Below are 21276 nucleotides of genomic sequence, written 5' to 3' on the forward strand. Positions count from 1 at the left end.
GTGCGAGTCGGACTTGTGCACCAAGGGTTCCGTACTTTTTAGTATTTGTAACCCAAGAAAATAAAGAAAACTGCGGAAATAATTCGTGTAGTTTTGAAAATTGATATAGTTATACCTTGTGGTGTCCAGATGAACATACTAAAAGTCCTTGGGGGTGGGGGGTTAGCTAAGGGTGTAGGGGGGGTTGAAGGTATTTTTTTTCATATTTTTGCTCGTATCTCGAATATCTGTACGAATAGCATTATAATTACTTCGAGAAAAAGTTTCTACATAAAATTTTCTACAAATTAGGTTATATTTATTTTTACTCTACGATTAATACTTAAGAGCTACAGGTTGTTTAAGTTAACAAAGAGATGAAAAATAGACGACATAAGAAAACGTCGTTTCTTCGTAGTTGTTCATCATAACTGAAATTTTTAGTATAGAATAAGCAAGTTGAGTCACCTGCTGATCAAAAATAAAAATAAACCGGCCAAGAGCATGTCGGTCATGCTCAGTGTATGGTTTCGTACTTCCGTAGTTACCCGCCCGGCAAAATATACTTTTTTGCAAAAACTCAAAAATGGCTTAACCGATCAGGTTTGCTATAGTTTTCCTTGAAAGTCTTTAATAAGCTTTACTTTCACGATTTTATTCACATTTTTTGGACCCATTGAACTCTACACTGAGCATGGCCCAACATGATGTTGGCCGTTTATTTCTATAATTGATCAGCAGGTGACTAAGCTTGCTTATTCTAAACTAAACATTTGAGTTATGATGAACAACAACGAAAAAACGGCGTTTTCTTAAATCGTCTATTTTTTATCTCTTTGTTAATTTAAACATCCTGTAGCTCGTAAAGTATTGACCGTAGAGTAAAAATGAATATGACCTAATTTGTAGAAAATTTTATGTAGAATCTTTTGTCCGAAGTAATTATAATGCTATTCGTACGTACATGAGAGTCTCATGTATTCCTGGTAAATAGCTTTTACGATATTAAAAAAATGTGATTATGCTTTATGAGACCAATACAAAAAAAGAAAAAAAAACACCAAGCCACGATTTTTTTGTTGAAATAAAGCACGACCTTGTCTCTATTAAACCAGTGTCTGCCAAAGTTTTGTTCCGGAAATCCCGAAATCATAAGCATGACTTTGTAGAAACTTGCTAACTTTTCGAATGCGACTTATTTTGTTTTGCGCTCATATCATACCGCAGTCTTCTATCACGGCCATGACTTGTCGCAATCTCATAGCTTTCTATTGTTTTATCTCCGAATTGAACCTTATTTTACACGTCGTAAGATTGCTTTTACTTTGAAAATATTAAGTGAAATACGACCTTTATGCGGCATTGGATAACATCGAGTTTATGGTACCGCAGCATGTTTTTACGATAATACTTTATGCGCTGTATTTTAAGAGCCCATCCTCCTTGATGGCTGGCCTGCTAATCCATGCGAACCTTATCCATCGTATTTTAAACGAATTACAATGTAAAATTATCCTTTACAAAATTAGTCATTTTAAAATATCACTAACATAGTAGGTAAACGAGAGGCGTATTCTGATTGTAATAACGGATTATAAATTTGATCTGAATTTGTTACGAATGTTATCTGTCAGTGTCTAAAGTGACGTTCCTTGTTGTGTCAAAGTGTCACTGTTGACTTTCAAAAAGTGTCATTGTTGACTATGACTTGATTTTTGACATGTAGATAAAATTTATAACCTAAATTAAAAAAAAAGGTCAATTCCAATTTAAGTTTGTTGTGGTTTTAAACTGGTTTTGATAAGACCTCGACTGTCATCTTGGTGAGTCATTTCATTTCACATGCACCAATCAGCGTGAGCAATCGTCAAGGTCGTATCAAAACCATTTCAATAAAAACAAATTGTTAAATTTGAATCTGGCTCCTAATCACGACCACTCACGACACACATTGTCTAATAAACCATAATAAAATATTTCGCTTTATACCGAAAAAAAAAACACATTTTATTAGCTATGGCATAACATTACGAGTACATGGGTTCAGGTGATTGAAGTCTAATCTAGAAATTAGGATCCTTAATTTTCTGGAAACAAAGTGTATCTATGCCCGAAAATAAACGTATCGCCTTTTATATATGACTAGCTTTTGCCCGCGACTTCGTCTGCGTGGAAGCAGTAACAGCAGCTAGAGTAAGTTTAGCGCCTGGATAATGTGTAATAGCAATCAGTCAATTTGAGTATAATCTTAATTGCTTGACATCAATTGTCAGAGAATTCATTAAATCTCTCAATTTCACCCCCCTTTTCTCTCTTTTTAGGGATGATTTCCGACATAAAAACTAGCTTATGTCCTTCCCCGGGACTCAAATTATCTCTATGCCAAATTTTAACTAAATCGGTTCAGCTGTTTAAGCGTGAAGAGGTAACACACTGACAGACAGACAGACTTTGGCATTTATAACATTAATAATCAATTTTCAGCCTCTCTTTTAAGATATTTTACTTAGTACTAAATTAAATCGATTTTAGAGTTTAGTTAAGTTTAGCCTGAATGACCTTCGTGTTTAGGTAAGTGGCGGTAAAATGTTGAAAGACCTTTTAATAAATTATTCGTAAAGGAAGCTCGCATGCAATACATGCAGCATGCAACCAAGGTAATTAACCTTAGGTATTACTCATAAAAAGCTCTATTTTTAGGGTTCCGTACCCAAAGGGTAGAAACACTAGAAACGGGACCCTATTACTAAGACTCACCCTGTCTGTCTGTCTGTCTGTCCGTCTGTCAACAGGCTGTATCTCATGAACCGTAGCTAGACAGTTGAAATTTTCAATTTCTGTTCCCGCTATAACAACAAATACTAAAAACGGAATAAAATATTTAAGTGGGGCTGCCATACAACAAACGTGATTTTTATGCCTTTTTTTTGCTTAATGGTACGGAACCCTTAGTGCGCGAGTCCGACTCGCACTTGGCCTGTTTTGATTTGATTTGACGGTAAGCAGTTACCGTAGCCTATGGACGCCTGCAACACTGGAGATATTATAGCATGTCCGCCCAAAGCTCGTTTGAAATGATATATTCGGAGCACTCACCAATATCTCCAACTGATCTCAGTCTAGTGGCTATTTCAGAGGGTTTTTTTTTAATGTTTACTGTCGAAAATCGAAATATAGAATAAAATAGAATAATAGCAACGTTTTTGTTAATACATTTACTTGACGACCGGTCTGGCCTAGTGGGTAGTGACCCTGCCTGTGAAGCCGATGGTCCTGGGTTCGAATCCCGGTAAGGGCATTTATTTGTGTTATTAGCACAGATATTTGTTCCTGAGTCATGGGTGTTTTCTATGTATTTAAGTATTTATATATTATATATATATCGTTGTCTGAGTACCCATAACACAAGCCTCCTTGGGCTTACCGTGGGACTCAGTCAATCTGTGTAAGAATGTCCTATAATATTGATTTATTATTTACTAAAGTCTAACCTACTTAATTAAAACAGTCAATTAATTAACTGATTGGAACTATTCCAGTAATTGTTTGTCTCTATAACAGGTCGGGCTTTACACCGCTTATACGTATGGGTTGGTGCAAAACTATAATATCTTCATGATATAGGAGGCATTACTTTTTAATTGATGCATAGGTTAATTTTTATATATAGACTTTTTTTTAATAGATATACTATCTGTATGCTGGATGGACGTGCCTATGCCTATTATATATGTGTGTTTTCATGTACTAGCATCAATAGTAGCGGCTGTACCAATGCGCCAAAAGTATCTACCACCCTGGAATACTTCTCCAAATGTAGATATATCTCTACAGTTCGCGTTCAAATGTATCTTTCAGTCTGTTGACATTTAAAATTGCCGCATAATTATACATACTCTAAACTAGTTATTGAATTGATCGCTAGTTGTCTCTTTATAAAATGCAACGCTAACGGTGTGTTTTCCTGAAACAATAAAGTTAAACAGCTTCGAATGTCAAATCGATTTTAGGCGATATAAGTCACAAACAAAAGTAATCTAGACTACACTGAATTAACTTTAGGGAACAGAAGAGGCAACTTTTGTTGCTCTGTGTGTATGTGACCCATTCACATATTCCGTTCATTCAACAACAGAAGGGTCTTTAATGAGGCCGGTCTCATTTCAGTCCCTTCTGTTGAGTGGGATGTGGGATAGATATCACAGATACCTACAAAAAGGCATTTTGTTTAACCTACACGTTAATTAAAAGTCCCGGCCGTCCCATCTTTTATTTTCTATGATCAGTATAAAAGTAAAATTAGATTTATAAAATTCTAATAACTATTTTTCGATTAACTCTCTGTTTCCACTATCCAAATCAGTTGTTTTCTCCTTAAGTTGTATGTTTTACTAAGGTGTGCTAATAAAGAGGATGCTATCTATCTATTTATGTACGTACCTATTGTATTTTATCAGGTACATACTAAGCATACTCGTAATGTATATTAACTAACCAACCTGTGCTGTGGGAAATGGATGAAAAAATAGCATAAACATTTTCGTTATAATAAAAGTTAATTCATGTTACCTAGAGCTTTAATCACCTTATCGAATCGCTTCGAAAAAACCGTAAAAAGACAATATTGCGGAGCCGAGCCAAATCCTATTTGGAGTTATACAGGTCCGGGAGCGAGGGATCTGATCTCGTAAACAATACCCGGTCCCAGAAAACTCCCTAACTAGTTCCGACAGTTCCATGTCATAATATGCACTAAGGACCCATCTTCATCTGACACTTGTTTATTACTAGTTATATAACTGGTGAACTAGGTTAACAGATAATGTGGTCTACGCAGTTTACCCCGTGTTTTTGAATGAGTTATCGATTCGGTTCTAGATAATAAGTCACTGTCAAGGTGTTCGATTAATTTCTTAGTAAGCTGTTGCCGCTAAGTTTGTAGCGCATTATCCTAATTTCAGTGTAATGTATATTAACTAGGACCTTTCAGGGCTAATTAAGTTGATATTTAGATGATAATAATGTGTTCTGGAAAGGTCTAGGTTGAAATTACATTACCTGCTAGTGCTAGTATAGGTAGCTGTAGTTACCATTTCATTAAAATGTAGTGTCCTGAAAAGGTTAAAGGTTGTATTCAGTTTTTAACTTGATTTTCAATAATTCTTGTCCTGTACTTTACTTATAGTTGCGTAGGTATAATTAGAAATGAGAATGGGAGTTTAACATGATCCTCACCCTCTCTGAAAGAGGTCGACATTGTAGAACTTGTAGAGTTCCACGGAGAACTCGAAGGTGGCCTGCAGGTCGCTCATGGTGGGGAGTGGAGGGCGCGGGCGCGGGCGGCGCGGCGCGCCATGTCGCGGCCGCTAGCACCGCATCCGGGCCCGCTCGGGCGTCAACACATCCACTGACAACACCCAACACAGCACACACGTCACGGGCGCGGCCCGGCCTCACGCGAAAATAACAAGCGCGAGCCGGCTGCGACGGCCGAGCGGCACTCAGTGCGGGAGCCAGGAATTCATTTTTAATAGTGGGAAGGACGCATGCGCTAAGCGTGCAGACCGCGCCGCCGCGCCGGGCCTGCAGTGCCGCTCAGGCCCGGCTTCGGTCTCGCAGGTGCCGCGCTAATCCATCTAGGTACAATTGCGGGCTTAACCCGCCCTTTCGTAATGTAACCTTTACCGCCATTTTATGAATACCTGTCTATAACGCTGCGACCTTTATTGCGAGCTTTGATGTTTCACGGGCCGCAAAAGCCCGGCGTTGGGATTTGCCCGCGTGGATATTTTCAGCTGTTTCCACGTGTCGGGATATTTTTAGATCAACACTTTTCCGCCCACGTAGAAATCAAATGTTATAGGTACACCGGCGAAGTAGTGTAGTAAACCTAAGAGATGTTAGTAAATGTGGGTATTTTAATTTTAGTTTAGTCATGATGCAAAAAATTTATTAAGCAATTTAAATCGGTTCAATGTGAACCAAATGTAAACACATTCGCATCGCGAATGTACAGATGTTGAATGCAGCAAAGTGATATTGGAAACGCATTAGTTAAGTGCGCTCAATCGCACGGGCCTTTAAAGTCAACATTTAAGGGGCCCACTGACTAGAACTTAGAACAAAAATTTGACAGTTTCGAACAACTGACAGGCCGATATCGTCCGGCGGACTGATAGTCAGTGGGCCCCTTTATGCAAACACAAAACGCATTCATATTAACACTTTGAACCGAGAGTGTTTTTACAAGAATTGGAATTAATGCAGCCATGACTCCTAATGTTATAAATGGGAAAGTAACTCTGCCTTCATAATATAATAATAAACTGTCTTCATGTCTGTCTGTTACCTCTTCACGCTTAAAACACTGTTTCTAAATAGTTGGAAAATATCTCGGAAAATTTTACAAGACATTTAAACTAAGTTAACATTTTTATATGGAAATTATGGAAAATGTATTTCCCCATACAAAAATACCTATCAGAAGTTTCCGAAATGATCACAAGTGGAAATTACGCATTTTTGAAACTTAAGCACTAAACCTACCAGTAAATAGGACTACCAGAATGATCTTGTCTGGCCATGACCATACTCTGAGGGGTGAATATGTAGGCTATACTGAACAAAGTACTATGGGGCCGATCCCGCAATCTCAAAATCTGCTATTCAATTAAAATCATTGGCATGATTCGCCAAAACGGATGACATTTGCAGTACCAACCATATAGCAAAAGTCGTTCAGTATGACCTACACATTTACCACTCCAGAGTATGGTGAGACATAACAAAATCACTGTAAGTCTGTATTACATATATACCGAATATAAAAATAGCGAAACTCCTGTACCTACGCGTCTATCGAAGCAATTTCCTGCCAGCAAGGGGTAAACCGGTTTCGTCGCTCCTACGATTTGCGTAATCCACAATCCCACCTAAAACATTTTCATGTAAAATGTTGCCAAGACGAAACCATAAGGCACGCACTGTAAAATAGTTATCAGATCTCTTGTAGAGCCAAGCTTCTAACTCTACAAGCCCTAACTTCACAAACTCTACACCTTAGTCAAATTATGTGGCTTGGCCGTTTCGCTACCGTAACATGGACGCAAGGTGAAAAATTGATTCACTATATGAGTAGTATATATTGTATAATAAAAATAATGTAGTAGTACTATATTGTACAATAAAAATAATGATATTTTTATTATACAATCGTTCTTATAGTAACAAACGGCCAAGCTACATAATTTGACTTAAGGTGTAGAGTTTGTGAAGTTAGGGGTTGTAGAGTTAGAAGCTTGGCTCTACAAGAGATCTAATAACTTTTTGACACTGCGAGCCTTATGGTTTCGTCTTGGCAACATTTTACATGAAAATGTTTTTGGTGGGATTTCACTTCTTTTTGTAAGGGGCTCATGACAATCTTCCATCCCCTAATTTAAAGGGTTGCGGGTAATTTACTATTAAAAATCCTGAAATACGCAATCCTGAAATCTCCAGATGGAGGCATACACAATCTGCTTTAAACTGATTCCCCATACAAACATCAAACCTCTTTTTCCCTCTAACGCTCTTTTCGAGCCCCTTACGGGGTGATTTTGGAGTTGAAAACTATTCTATATCCTTCTTCATAACAAAAACTATGTACATACCAAATTTCAACTAAATCAGTTCAGCGGTTATTAATTCCTCATACAAAATTCCACCCTTTAGAATTTTTCTGTTGTTTACTAAGACTTATATACCAAATTTCAGTTTCCTAGGATTTCAGGAAGTACCCTAAAGGTTTTGATGATCATCAGTGAGTGAGTGACGCAATCGGGGTTTTTAGATATGAATAAAATGTAAAGTATAAGAGCTATGTAACTGAATTTTTTTATGCTTAATAAGTCCACTAATGACATCATATCCCGAGAATTTTGTTTATCTGGTATAATCCAAACCAAACCTAAGTTTCGAGGGTTCAAAAAAACGACGAAGCGCTTCGAGTAAAGGTGCCCTTTGCGCTTCGCTTTCCTCGTCTTGGCGGGGGCACTGCCGTGCCCCCAGATATATGGCTGGTTATGAATGTGCCTAAATCGCCCACAGATCCATCTAATAATAGAAAACAATACGAAAGGGTACCGGCGAATTTCGTTATTAATTAACAATCAATTTCTATATTTAAAAATATCAAGTGGGTCAGGAATATATTACTAGGAATCGTGTTGTCACAATCATGAAAGTATCAATTAAGTCAATCAAATAACAATTTTCAGTTTTTTTAGCGCCACTATATCTATAACCGGAACCATAAAAACTAAGTCAATTAAGTCCGACTCACGCTTGACTGCACATTTCTAATAGGTTTTCCTGTCATCTATAGGTAAATAACTATTTTGTGTATTTTTTTCAAAATTTTAGATTCAATAGTTTCGGATATAAGGGGGGAAAGGTAATTTTTTGCCTATTTTCTTGAATAATCTAAACAGTTTATCCTAAAATTATATAAAAAAAATTGAGATTCTCACAATGAGCTCCAACTAACATATTTGTACCAAATTTCAACTTAATTGGTCCAGTAGTTTCGGAGGCTGTGATAGACGAACAGACAGACGCATGAGTGATCCTATGAGGTTTCCGTTTTTTCCTTTTGAGGTACGGAACCCTAAAAAACGCAATTTATATAAAACTAGCTTAAATAACTCAAACACGAATGCTCGTAATACGTCTTATGATTAGAAGCAGAAATAGCTAAGAGGTCAAGTTGTTCAAAATGGGCTAAACACATCGTTATAGTTCTGTTAAGATAATAATAGTGTCGTGTATGTACACCCCCTTCATATTCATATTCATATATTTATTGATAAAGTAAATTACACGTCCAGAGTACATAAAATAAAATTACAAAAGTAAACATCGTTTAAACTTAAAAACAAATCATAGCATACATATATCTTAAAGCGAAAACGGAAATGCAATAATATATCATGTCAGTCGTAATTATAAATTCAAATAATTCTAAATTTGGTCACATAATTTTAAATAGTGTATAGTAATTCATATAATAATGAATAAATTAAAAATAAAGATTCACAATGAAAATAATGTCCCATGAAAACAGCGAAATTAGACTTACATCGTGTGTGTGGATCGATGACACCCTGTCGAAAAATTCGTCGATATTGTAGCACGCCATCTCTAGTAATGTTTTTTTAATTTTATTAGTAAATGTGACATCACTAGAGATATCTCTGATTTCAGCAGGTAATGTGTTGAATAGTCTGACCCCCAAAACACCAAGTGATTTCCTCGCTTTAGCGGTAGTATGGGCCGGCACCAGAAGGAGACTTCCACCGCGCGTGCTTCTACCTGGCTGCTGCTCACGGGTTTTATACGAGCTGAGATTGCTTCTTACGTACTTACACGCTTCTTACGTTAACGGTCGATGGTGTCTTGTCTATGGCAAGAATGGCGTCCGTGTACCTTGAGATACAGTGTCTTAATAATAAAAGAAACTACATTAATTAATTTGTGTTTCAATAATTAAGACATCACAAATACCGTGTGTACAAAATACCTCGCCCGGTTAGGCACTTCTTCTGCTGTATAGTCTACAGAAACATGTATAGCCAAAACTGAATCTGAAAGGTTAATGAAACTTCAGTGCCCCAAAGTTGGGTGTAAAGGTCACAGGTCACGTTCCCATTGGTCGATACAGAGCGTCAGTCGGCAAAATAGCCTGAATTTCCATTGCTCACTAAGCCGACTATTACTTATTCTGTGGTCGAGTGTTGTAGAGAGAGTGTATATCATGACCTGGAGGCTGATATATGGTCTTATTTGGAAAATCCCGTTGTCAATGTTGAATGTAATTCATTGTAAAAGGGGTTGGCAAAACTATCTACCGTAGGGAACCCTCTTACTTCACCGTTGGTGCCCAACTTTGTCAAATATTTTTTTTATTATGAATATTATTCTAAACTTCTGAAAAATTTAATGCTACCTAGTTAAGACGAAAGTGGAGACTCGCGCGAAATCGCGTTTTCATACAAACGTTTTATACAATTTGTTGTATATCAACCACAGCTATGCCCCTACGTTTGATAGTTTTCAATTTCTTAAGTATTATAACATTTAGGAGCATTTAAAAAAATTGTATGAAATCTGTTTTTCGCAGAAAATCTAAAAAAGTCAGACGTAGGGACATAGCTATGGTTGATATACCTACAACAAATTGTGTTAAAATATTTTTATTATCCAGAGAGGAAAATGAGGACTACATTTGTATGGATAAACGGCCGTCCCCTTTCCTCTTAAGACGAAGTTATGTACTTTGACGACGTTAAAGATTACATTTCATTACAAAGAAGTAAAATGCAAAAGTACATATAAACATATCTTTGACTTCGACTGTACAAGTACAGACACTACACTATTTATATCATGGTAATTAACATGGTAAATTAATAAAATAAATGCCTAATGCACTGTTAATAACAAAAACCTAATTTCACGTGCTTAAGCTATACATATAATGTCGTCTTTCTCATATAAAAGCTGTAAAAAAAAAAGAATATTAAAATAGTATTCCAATTTCCAAACTAACAATGTTCTACAAAGCCTGGCTCATTCCAACTGCTTACCTTACCAATACCAAGTGCAGCCGGCCTAGCCAAACGTGACAATCGCTATCGCTTCGCCATTGAATACCTTTGTGTCTCTCTATCACTCTTCCATAATAGTGTGACAGTGACAGTTGCGTTTCGTTCGCTACGTAGCGTTAGCGAATGGCATGTTGTCTACGCGGCCTGGAACGCCGTTCGAACATTTCGAACTTACAAATTAATATTATTTTAAAGGATGACAGTGAATCTTAAGGCGAGATTCCACCAGTGTGCGGCACTGTGCGGCACAAGCATTTTTGTACTGAATTTGCTGGCCAGTACGTACTAAGGACCTAGCACTTCGTTTACGCATTTCAACTCTAGTTCATATTAGACTAACTCGAGACCTCGACTCGGCAACCGATTGCAATGCACGGCTGCTTGCCAGTAGTTCGCGGTCGTACAAAGTAACGGCGACAATGGCGCGCGACGACAATACGGCTACGGCAGGTTACTATTCTTATAGTTTACCGAGCATTCGTCCCTATCGAGTAATCCAGGGAACTTTAAATCCCTACTAATATTGTAAATGCTTACATCTTCACGCTTAAATCGCTAAACTGATTTAGACGAAATTTGGTATGGTTTGAGGCCCGAGAAAGGACATAGGATAGTTTCTATCAATCATGATCATCATTCCACGCAGACAAAGTACTATCTTAATACTGTAATAACACAAATAAACACCCAGGTAGTAGGTTATTTACAGCGGTTTAAGCGTGAAGCGGTAACAGACAGAGGGCCATAGTTAATTTCGTATTTATAATATAAGTAGGGATTGCCAATCCTGCAATGGTCTGAAAAAATGCCTACGGCTGCGCCTAATTGCCATCACTTGTTGTTTGTGCAAGTTATTTTTACTTGTTGCTTGTAAGACAACTTACTGTACTTGATGTGGAAAAGTGCCATTGTGGCCTATTCGCCAATTAAAATATTTGAATTTGTTTGACGTAGAGTTAGATCGCAGACATAATTATATTTTGTGGATGAGACGTGTGGCGAATACTCGGTAGTCGGTAGAATATGGCCTACACTCAGCATATTGCTACGGCAAAAGAACAAAATGTTCCGTGGAACGTGATTTATGCCACCTTCATAGATACGTGTATATATATACATATATACGAGTATATATAGGTAGGTACTATAGGCAGGTTCGCGTGAATACAACTCTTAATAATAGAGTAATACCAGTCCGCTGTGACAAATGTAACAGGAGTAAAACAGGGATCACCTCGGTGTAAACGAGCAAAACGTTCGAAAAACTTTAAACGAATACCTATTTTTTTTTTTCCTAAAACACTTCCTATTTTAAAACGAAACAATAGGGAATATTACGCGAAACTCTGCGCAGGGGGCGCCACTACCACAATCTGAGGGTCTATCGTGAAACAAGAAAATCGAAATTTCGTTATCTAACATCTCTGTCACTTGCATATTCGAGCGATAAAGAGGCAGATAGCGAAATTTCTGATTCGCGTTTCCCGGTAGGTCCTCTGTAAACAAACCGCCTTGATGCATCAATGTCATATTTTATTATCTCTGAAAACTTGTCAAAAACCTGTTAATGGTACGGTATGTATAAATGGTTAATGGCTATGGTTTCCTAAAAAGGCTAGTGCAGCATTCTGGTGGCAGAACATTGCAGTAATATCCCCTATTGACACCGTATAAAATAAAATCGGCTCAGTAGTTCTGACCCTACGGTGAAACACACGACACAAACATACTCACATACATATATGTACATACCTACTTATAAACATACCTACGTGCAATAATATGAGTGCTTAAATCACAACCTCTCCCGTAATCGGTTAGTCACTGCGATTAAGAAATGATTTTGCCATTGTAAATTAGTAAGGTACCTACCCCCGAGGACAAACGGGAAATAATTTCTGTATTTCAAAGTAACGAATAATTATTAAGGTATAAAAGGAATAATTATTAAGGTAATAATTAATTATACAGGTATTTATTATATATAACATTTAGGTAAGCATGATCCATTCTAGACTGCATCGGCACTTACCATCAGGTGAGATTGCGGTCAAATGCTTGCCTTTTTGTAATAATAAAAAAATCCCATTGCGGGACCACGGGTCGGTCGTAGTAAACGACCTTACCCCCTTGACCTTGACCTGTGTATCTCATATCATAATCGTATAATCCCACATACATTTATGTAACATTGTGAAGGTCCTGATTCCCTTGAGGCCCTGAGATGACGTCATCACGCCTATACCTTTGACATAACACTATATTAGCCTGCTCTATTTTAGGACCAGATGATATCTGGGAGTAAAAATATACGTAGCTCCTTTTTCTGAATCCTTATAAGTTAATTTCTAGTTAGGTAGTCTAAATTTAGAAGCTTTGAAGTCATAATATAAAAGTACTTTTCTCAGAAATGGACGGCAAAGTCGACGTTAAAAATTAGGTCGCGAAGTGCGTAATTTATGGTCAGTCAAAAAATTAAAAAGTTAAAAACATTGCAGTCTCGATTTCGGGACTGCATACACATGTTGCATACAAATGAGGGCTAACGCGTATGAATTCGCCGCTAGGGGAGCTAGTGTAGATGGTGGTCTTTTCCATAGTTCGAAATGTCAAATGTCACTTGTCACTTCAATGACTGACAGCCACCATCAACAGAGGCGCCAACTGGTGAGCAAAAAAACGATAGCCCTCATTCCATTATTTGTCGAGTTCCAAACTTTTTAAAAGTTGAAATGGCCATATCAAATGAAGGCATATGTCCATTAAACAGCCAAACAGATGATCAGTACTTATTATTATAATGTTGGTACTGCGACTATTTAGCTGTCTCAAATAGGTTGGCGTATTTTCGGCAGAAAAATACACTTCGTTTTTCAATTAAAAAAAAAATTAAAAGGCGGCAAAGCAAATCTTATCAATTGTTTTTACTTTTTTCTATGAAAATAAATACCTACGTAAGAGCGTTGCTTCTGTAAAATATTTCTATTATATTTGTATTTATTGTGCCATTTTTGAGAAAAGCACTATATATGACTCGGCAGGAAGGCTACTTGCTGGCTTCGGATTCAATTAAACGGACTCCCAAGGTCGTCCGTTTAAAACGAATCCTCAGCCAGCAAGTAGCTACTTCCGAGCCTCGACAATAATGTACCATTCATTTTCTTATATTTGAACGCCAGCAAGGTTTTCTTTTATAATAAAATAATTTACTCACGCTTACGGTACATACTACTAACATAAAAAGGAGAAAGAAGTTTTCTGTTCTCTTAAACTTACCTCTCTCTTTACTATCAAGTAAAATATCACTAATATGTCGATTTATAAAAATTTGAAGAAAAAACCGGCCAAGTGCGAGTCGGACTCGCGCACGAAGGGTTCCGTACCATTACAAAAAAAAAACAGCAAAATAATCACGTTTGTCGTATGGGAGCCCCATTTAAATATTTATATTATTCTGTTTATAGTATTTGTTGTTGTAGCGGCAACAGAAATACATCATCTGTGAAAATTTGAACTGTCTAGCTATCACGGTTCATGAGATACAGCCTGGTGACAGACAGACAGACGGACAGCTTAGACGGACGGACAGACGGACAGCGGAGTCTTAGTAATAGGGTCCCGTTTTTACCCTTTGGATACGGAACCCTAAAAAAGGACCGACTAGAGAACAATTGAAAATGCCACTACTTATTTTATTTTATACTTTTATTTTATACTCTTTAGTTCTGTTAGTGTTATTTTAGCTCTTTTGCAGTGTTATCTCATAAAAGTACTTAGGCTTTTACCTATACATAAAATGCACGAATTATGCACTACTAACCAAAATAATTATAAGTAAGTCTATACATTTGGCGTTTTCCCTAAATCAAGGAGTTCCCTCAATTTCTCCAATGTTCCGTCATTAAAATATGACTTGATTCTGATTTGACCGCCAAATAATCTAGTTTTAAATAAAATAAAAACAAAATATATCGGGCTAATAGTCTCGAAAATCGGCGAGCATAAAAAGAAAAAAAAAAACCGGCCAAGTGCGAGTCGGACTCGCCCACCGAGGGTTCCGTACTTTTATAGTATTTGTTGTTGTAGCGGCAACAGAAATGCATCATCTGTGAAAATTTCAACTGTCTAGCTATCACGGTTCATGAGATACAGCCTGGTGACAGACAGACAGCTTAGACGGACGGACAGACGGACAGCGGAGTCTTAGTAATAGGGTCCCGTTTTTACCCTTTGGATACGGAACCCTAAAAAAGGACCGACTAGAGAACAATTTAAAATGCCACTACTTATTTTATTTTATACTTTTATTTTATACTCTTTAGTTCTGTTAGTGTTATTTTAGCCTCTTTTGCAGTGTTATCTCATAAAAGTACTTAGGCTTTTACCTATACATAAAATGCACTAATTAAGCACTACTAACCAAAATAATTATAAGTAAGTCTATACATTTGGCGTTTTCCCTAAATCAAGGAGTTCCCTCAATTTCTCCAATGTTCCGTCATTAAAATATGACTTGATTCTGATTTGACCGCCAAACAATCTAGTTTTAAACAAAATAAAAACAAAATATATCGGGCTAATAGTCTCGAAAATCGGCGAGCATAAAAAGAAAAAAAAAACCGGCCAAGTGCGAGTCGGACTCGCCCACCGAGGGTTCCGTACTTTTATAGTATTTGTTGTTGTAGCGGCAATAGAAATACATCATCTGTGTAAAATTTCAACTGTCTAGCTATCACGGTTCATGAGATACAGCCTGGCTGGCCAGACAGACGGACAGACGGACAGACGGACAGCGGAGTCTTAGTAATAGGGTCCCGTTTTTACCCTTTGGGTACGGAACCCTAAAAAAGATTCCGGCGAATTCCTCCTTTTTTCCAAATATCGTTGCGGTTGTCTGTCACTGTGGCCTCGGCACCACAGCAGAGTTCAACATATTTTACAGTACATATGGTGCTACTTTCTCGCACTAGTGCGGAAAGTGCACTTTTTGTGCATATGTCGAAAGTTTAAAGGGCCATATGTACTGTAAAACGTTGTTCGATACACGTGCGAATAGGTAATTCGCAACTCGTGTCGATTTAAAACACTCCCTGCGGTCGTGTTTTAATTTATCGCCACTCGTTTCGAATTTCCTCTTTTCCGCACTTGTATCGAAAATAACTATTGCAAGTGCCCATCTACTCGATACTCGGAATACCTGATAAAATTAAACGACGATGCTCTGAAGGGGCTTAATTCTCAGTTAGATATCAATCTAACTCCCTTTCTCTGTATCAAAAATGTTACCTACTGTATAATGCCATACGATTAAACAAATAAATAAAATGAAGTCGGTTAAAATATATAAGCTATAGGTTCCTGTCTTCCTTTACACAAAAGCACAAGAGCTATGTCCTAGGTACTTACTGTATTTTCACCCACGTTCGGAACACGCCGCGGTACATAAACAGTGCGAATGAATATTTACCAGTGCAGCTACCTACTGTTTTTTTATACCACGTCGGCGGCAAACAAGTATATGCATACTCCTATTAGGTACTGAAGCCTACCCAAGGTGGTATAACTATTTTTTTTGTTTAGTTTATAATAGTAATTAGAAAAAATTGTGTAAGTTAATTATTATTGCACAACGCAGTGCTTGCAACTCCAGACCAAACGGGCTGTATGCTTGTTTGCCACCGATCTAATTTTAAAGATATATATACACACAATATATAATACAATATAACACAAAATATATAATTTTAAAGATATATATATACACAGTTCAGTATCTACTGCATTAATATTGGTGGTTTGCGGGTATTCACAGTACAAAACTGAAACAATGTGCTCATATTAGGGTCACATCTTGACGTAATTGTGTTACATGAGGTATTGAATTAAACGTATTGAGCTCATGCGTTAATATTGTGTTGCGTTAATGCATTGCATATTGCATTACACCTAACAATAAACCTATTAACTACTCATATTAACACTTTGAACAACACGTCTATAGTGTGCGTCGCGTCAAAGTTGATATTATGCTGTAGCCAAATGTAGTTTGGCGGTCAAAGGGTAATTAAAACCTTTTGACCGCCAAAGACGGTAAATCACGTCGTCGACATTTTGTGCCACTCACGCCGCCGACGTCATTTGCCGTCCAAACTTAATTTATCAAAGACTCTTTAATAAATAACTATATTTCTTTGTTTGTATTTGCATTATTTTATTTTGCCCTTCTACTTTATTGTATAACTTTATTACAATTCAACTATGAATAGAAGGTTAAAAAAAACAACATTATGTTATAATACGACTTACCCAGTAAATAGCATAGCTAGCCACGCCAAAAACGGCACTTGACGTCGCCTAGTGATGTGACCGAGTCATGGAGGAATAATATTATTATATGAAAGTAACAATCTCCTAATAGAAATCGTTTCGCGCAGTTCCGACAAACACGCTAGCGCCATCAATAATAGATATGGCTTAATCCCATACATTTTGTAATAGGAGTTGTTTTTGCTAAAATAACTGCTATTTGTGCTGTTACGGTACTTGTTTTCGTGCTTAATTTAAACAACTTGGTTTGAAAGACGGTACTGACCTTTTGTGATAATGTAACCCCTTATGCATTTATTTTATTGTAACGATACTGCAGTTTGCTAATTAGTAGGTAATAATAATCGACAACGGGTTTGCACATCTCTGAGTAACGCGCGCTTATCAGTGTTCCGTGCGCCCATGACGGCACTTCAAGTCCGATGCCTGACGTCACCACCAAGTAGTGATGTGGCATTATTGAGAGATTTGAGTGGAAGTTACAAGTACATTTTGATATTTAAATACGTTATTTAAAGGTTTTTAGTAGAGCTAAAAGCCAGAATTATCTAATATTATATTGTAAAACACCTGTGTAGTGGTTCTTCTAATCTAAGTATGTCAAAAACGAAATCAGTGAAAATATCGATATCCTGTTTTGTAATCACTATTGTTCTCTAAGGTTTTATTTTGCTTCATTGCGGTGTCACGTCGAGTTACGTCAATGCTTGGCGTTCAAAAGGTTAATGTAATTATATCATGAATACAAGTCGAAATTGCTTCCCGGACCATAACTTCCACTTGTAACTTTTTATCTTCCCCTTCCGGTTAGGTATTTGCATGGCATTTGAATGTGAATGGCCACTCTCTCACGCTCGGTGCTTTCAACTAATTATGCAGTACATTAATTGCAAATTAGACAGGAGTATTAAGGATGACTCACGTTAGAACGGCCTGGGTCAGGGCCGAGGCTTCCGACACTTCGTTTTCTATAACGGGTGATTGGTAAAAAATTTTTTTGTGGTGATCACGTGATGCTTCTGATAGAAAACTGAAGTGTCGTATGTCTCGGCCCGGGTGCGGACCGTTCTAAGGTGAGTCATCTTTTATAAACGTGAGAAACTTTGATAATCGTGTAGTCAGCAATACCTACTATTCGCTTAGCTCCTTTGCATACAATCTTCTATGCACTTTTTTCTGCAGCTGTACATGTTGAATAGGAGAAAATAGAAGATTTTCATACACTACTTTGATAAAACGAGACATGATTTTAATGTTCAAATACGACTCCGGATGTCACGTTAAATCTACGCCTCCGAAAGCCTCCCCACTACTTACATCGCAACCTCGTATCTTTCTTTAAATTTGTTTAAGAAATTGACTTTATGGTAAAAGCGCTAAGGTTGCCTTTTAAGTGTATAATAAAATGGAATACGGTGTAAATAATATAACAAGCACTTTTTGTTGTTAGAGGAAGCCGCAGTGGCACCACGTCCGCGATAAAAATGATTTAGGTAAGTTACAATATACAGTAGATAGCTTTTGCAGTAATTTTATTATGAACGTGCTTTTTCGCAGTTCTAGTTCTTAAAAAGAACACTCCAGTATAGAGTTTAGGTAGGTAGGTACAAATGTGTCCCGTTTTTAGGGTTCCGTACCTCAAAAGGAAAAAAACGGATCCCTTATAATAGGATCACCCGTGCATCAGTCTGTCGGTCTGTCCGTTTGTCACAGCCCATTTTCTCCAAAACTACTGGACCAATTAATTGGAAATTTGGTACACATATGTATATTTGTGACCTAAAGACGGACATGTAACGAACACAAAAGAATTTTAAACATTAGAGCTACTTTTGAGGGGAAAATGAGAAAATTTTAAAATAAAGTTTTTCAAACTATATCGTGTTACATATCAAATGAAAGAGCTCATTGTTAGAATCTCCAATATATGTTTTTTTTTGTAATTTTATAATAAATAGTTTAGAAGTTATTTAAGAAAATACCCAAAAAATTACCATTCACGTATCTCCGAAACTACTGGGTCTAAAATTTTGAAAAATAAATAAATACACAAAATAGTTGACCTTAGATGACAGGAAAACCTGTTAGAAATGTGCAGTCAAGCGTGAGTCGGACCTAATTACTTAGTTTTTGATCCGACCCCTACGGGTTTTTTTAAAAGACATTTCACTATCGTTTACATTTCACCAATTTCACAAAAAAAAATACATTGTTAAAAATTGTGTAACACCCTTAGAACGCGAGGCCGACTTGCACTTGGCCAGTTTTTTTTTTAATGCAACCACTAAATATAAATTTTCATATAGTTCAACCTGTTTGGATTTTTCTTGAGTGGGGTAATAAATGTCAACGTTGAAAAAAAAATCCTTGCAAAAAATCTCGAAATTTAATTTCATAACAATCTGAAGTTACTTTAGGGAATAAGTCAAATAATCTTATTAAATATTTTGATTACTACTATACTAATATATAAATTATAAACTGATATAGATTTTATATACGGTAAAAAGATAAGCTGGCGACGCCGGATCGAAACTGGCCCTGGGCACTGGAAGCTTAGGTCACTTTTTAGGGTTCCGTACCCAAAGGGTAAAAACGGGACCCTATTACTAAGACTCCGCTGTCCGTCTGTCCGTCCGTCTGTCTGTCTGTCATCAGGCTGTATCTCATTAACCGTGATAGCTAGAGTTGAAATTCTCACAGATGATGTATTTCCGTTGCCGCTATAACAACAAATATTAAAATATATAAGGTTTTTTTTCTTTCCTTAATGACATATATGTACATATTTCAATCAGAAGTTACTTTAGAGTTATCAGGTACCGATTTGGGTACCTACTCTTTCATCACGCAGTCGTACTACGGCGTAGCTCGCCGTAGCTCGTAAATTGCTAGATTTTTGACGTAACCCGTTCAATGCTATACCACAGAATGAGTAATAGTATTATCATACAGAACGGCCACGCACCGCCCCGCCCCAATTCGAATTACCTCGCCCCGCGACAGCAGATTCACGACCTTCTGGCGAACGCTCAGTTCGGTTTTTAAGAAACTTGCTCAGACAATGACGCATGACGCGTGTAGAGAAGTGCCGTTCACACATAGAAACGCAAATAATTTTTGATTTATGGCGTCTCCGCCCTGTGGCTATACTAAGCGCGTAGTGCTACTTTGTTGCCTGAGCAAGACATTCCCGTTATTCGCTAAGGGAAAGTATTTTTTCTTCAAAATTTTTATCACAGTTGCCTTGTTTTACATTTTAATTTTTTTTTGTCGTAAGTTGCATTTTCATGACAACACGGTAATGATAGATCTATTTGTAAGCTCATTTTTATTTTCCAGTTCATTAATTGTAGGATTTAAAAAAGCTTGTTAAAAAGACAAACCAACAAATTTAATTTTGAAAATTGTTTATAATGAATCAGAGGTGCAATTGTTTTCCATTACTTATTTTCTATGAATTAATTAATAATTATTATTTCTGGTGCTTCGAAATCTGCAACGTTTATGTTGTGTTTTATTCGAATGAACAATAGACGTGGAATGAGCTCCCTGCCGAGGTTTTCCCGAGGGGCTACAGTATGGGGTTCTTCCAAAAAGGAGTGTACAGGTTTTTAAAGGGTCGGCAACGCGCGTGTAATACCTCCGATGTTGCAGGCGTCCATAGGCTACGGTAACTGCTTACCATCAGGCGGGCCGTATGCTTGATTGCCACCGACGTGATATAAAAAAAAAGACGAACTGTCGTATGAATCCTTACAGATTCTTCGTAGGTACCTAGAACTAAGTAGAACGCCTAGAGCTAAGCAACCTAGCGCTAAGTTTGCTCTCGAAATTCATCCCCACGCTTCGCCACTTAGGGCTCCGTTGGCCTGTAGTTGTATCCAGGTATATAGCAGGCTTAAGGGGAATAGTGCGCCATTACCTGCGACCTAAAAAGGGAGTAAAAGCGAGGCGTTGCCATCGCACTTCGGAATACATTTCGCATTTCGCTGTCGTGTATGGGCCATTCTCCTGTCTACCATTTAAATAATGATTGATAAATTTTAATTTGCATTTGAAAGAAAAAAGAGGGATTTTCTTAAAAATAGCAAAGAGAATTAAGTAGACACAGTGCTCACTCCATACATCAATTTTATTACCAAAAAGACAATTATTTTCGTAGTTGACATTGAGCGTCAAGTAGCGGAATTATCAGTAGAATAGAATAGAATAGAATACTTTATTCGTAAACACACACAGACAATAGACATACATTAAAAGAACATGAAAATAAAGTGTCACGAAATGGCCCCATCTCAGCATGCTGCTGGCGACTTCCAGC

General features: G+C 37.2%; 1 protein-coding gene and 1 long non-coding RNA gene across 4 annotated transcripts in view; one reads left to right on the forward strand and one right to left on the reverse strand.

The window, feature by feature from the left end:
• LOC134745104 (uncharacterized) overlaps positions 1-5612 on the reverse strand; it is a 135775-nt gene extending 130163 nt beyond the window's left edge. For 2 of the 3 annotated variants that reach the window (XM_063679045.1, XM_063679043.1), the window contains exon 1: positions 5215-5612. In XM_063679045.1, coding sequence (XP_063535115.1) covers positions 5215-5291 — 77 coding nt within the window. In that variant the 5' untranslated portion in view covers positions 5292-5612. The remainder of the gene's footprint in view (positions 1-5214) is intronic. The other variant, XM_063679044.1, reaches the window with a different exon arrangement.
• The window catches only part of LOC134745220 (uncharacterized), a 118100-nt gene that overhangs the window by 57945 nt on the left and 38879 nt on the right, over positions 1-21276 (forward strand). The gene's annotated exons all lie outside the window — the stretch shown is intronic.

This window comes from Cydia strobilella, chromosome 11 (assembly GCF_947568885.1).
Source record: "Cydia strobilella chromosome 11, ilCydStro3.1, whole genome shotgun sequence".
NCBI classification, from domain to species: domain Eukaryota; kingdom Metazoa; phylum Arthropoda; class Insecta; order Lepidoptera; family Tortricidae; genus Cydia; species Cydia strobilella.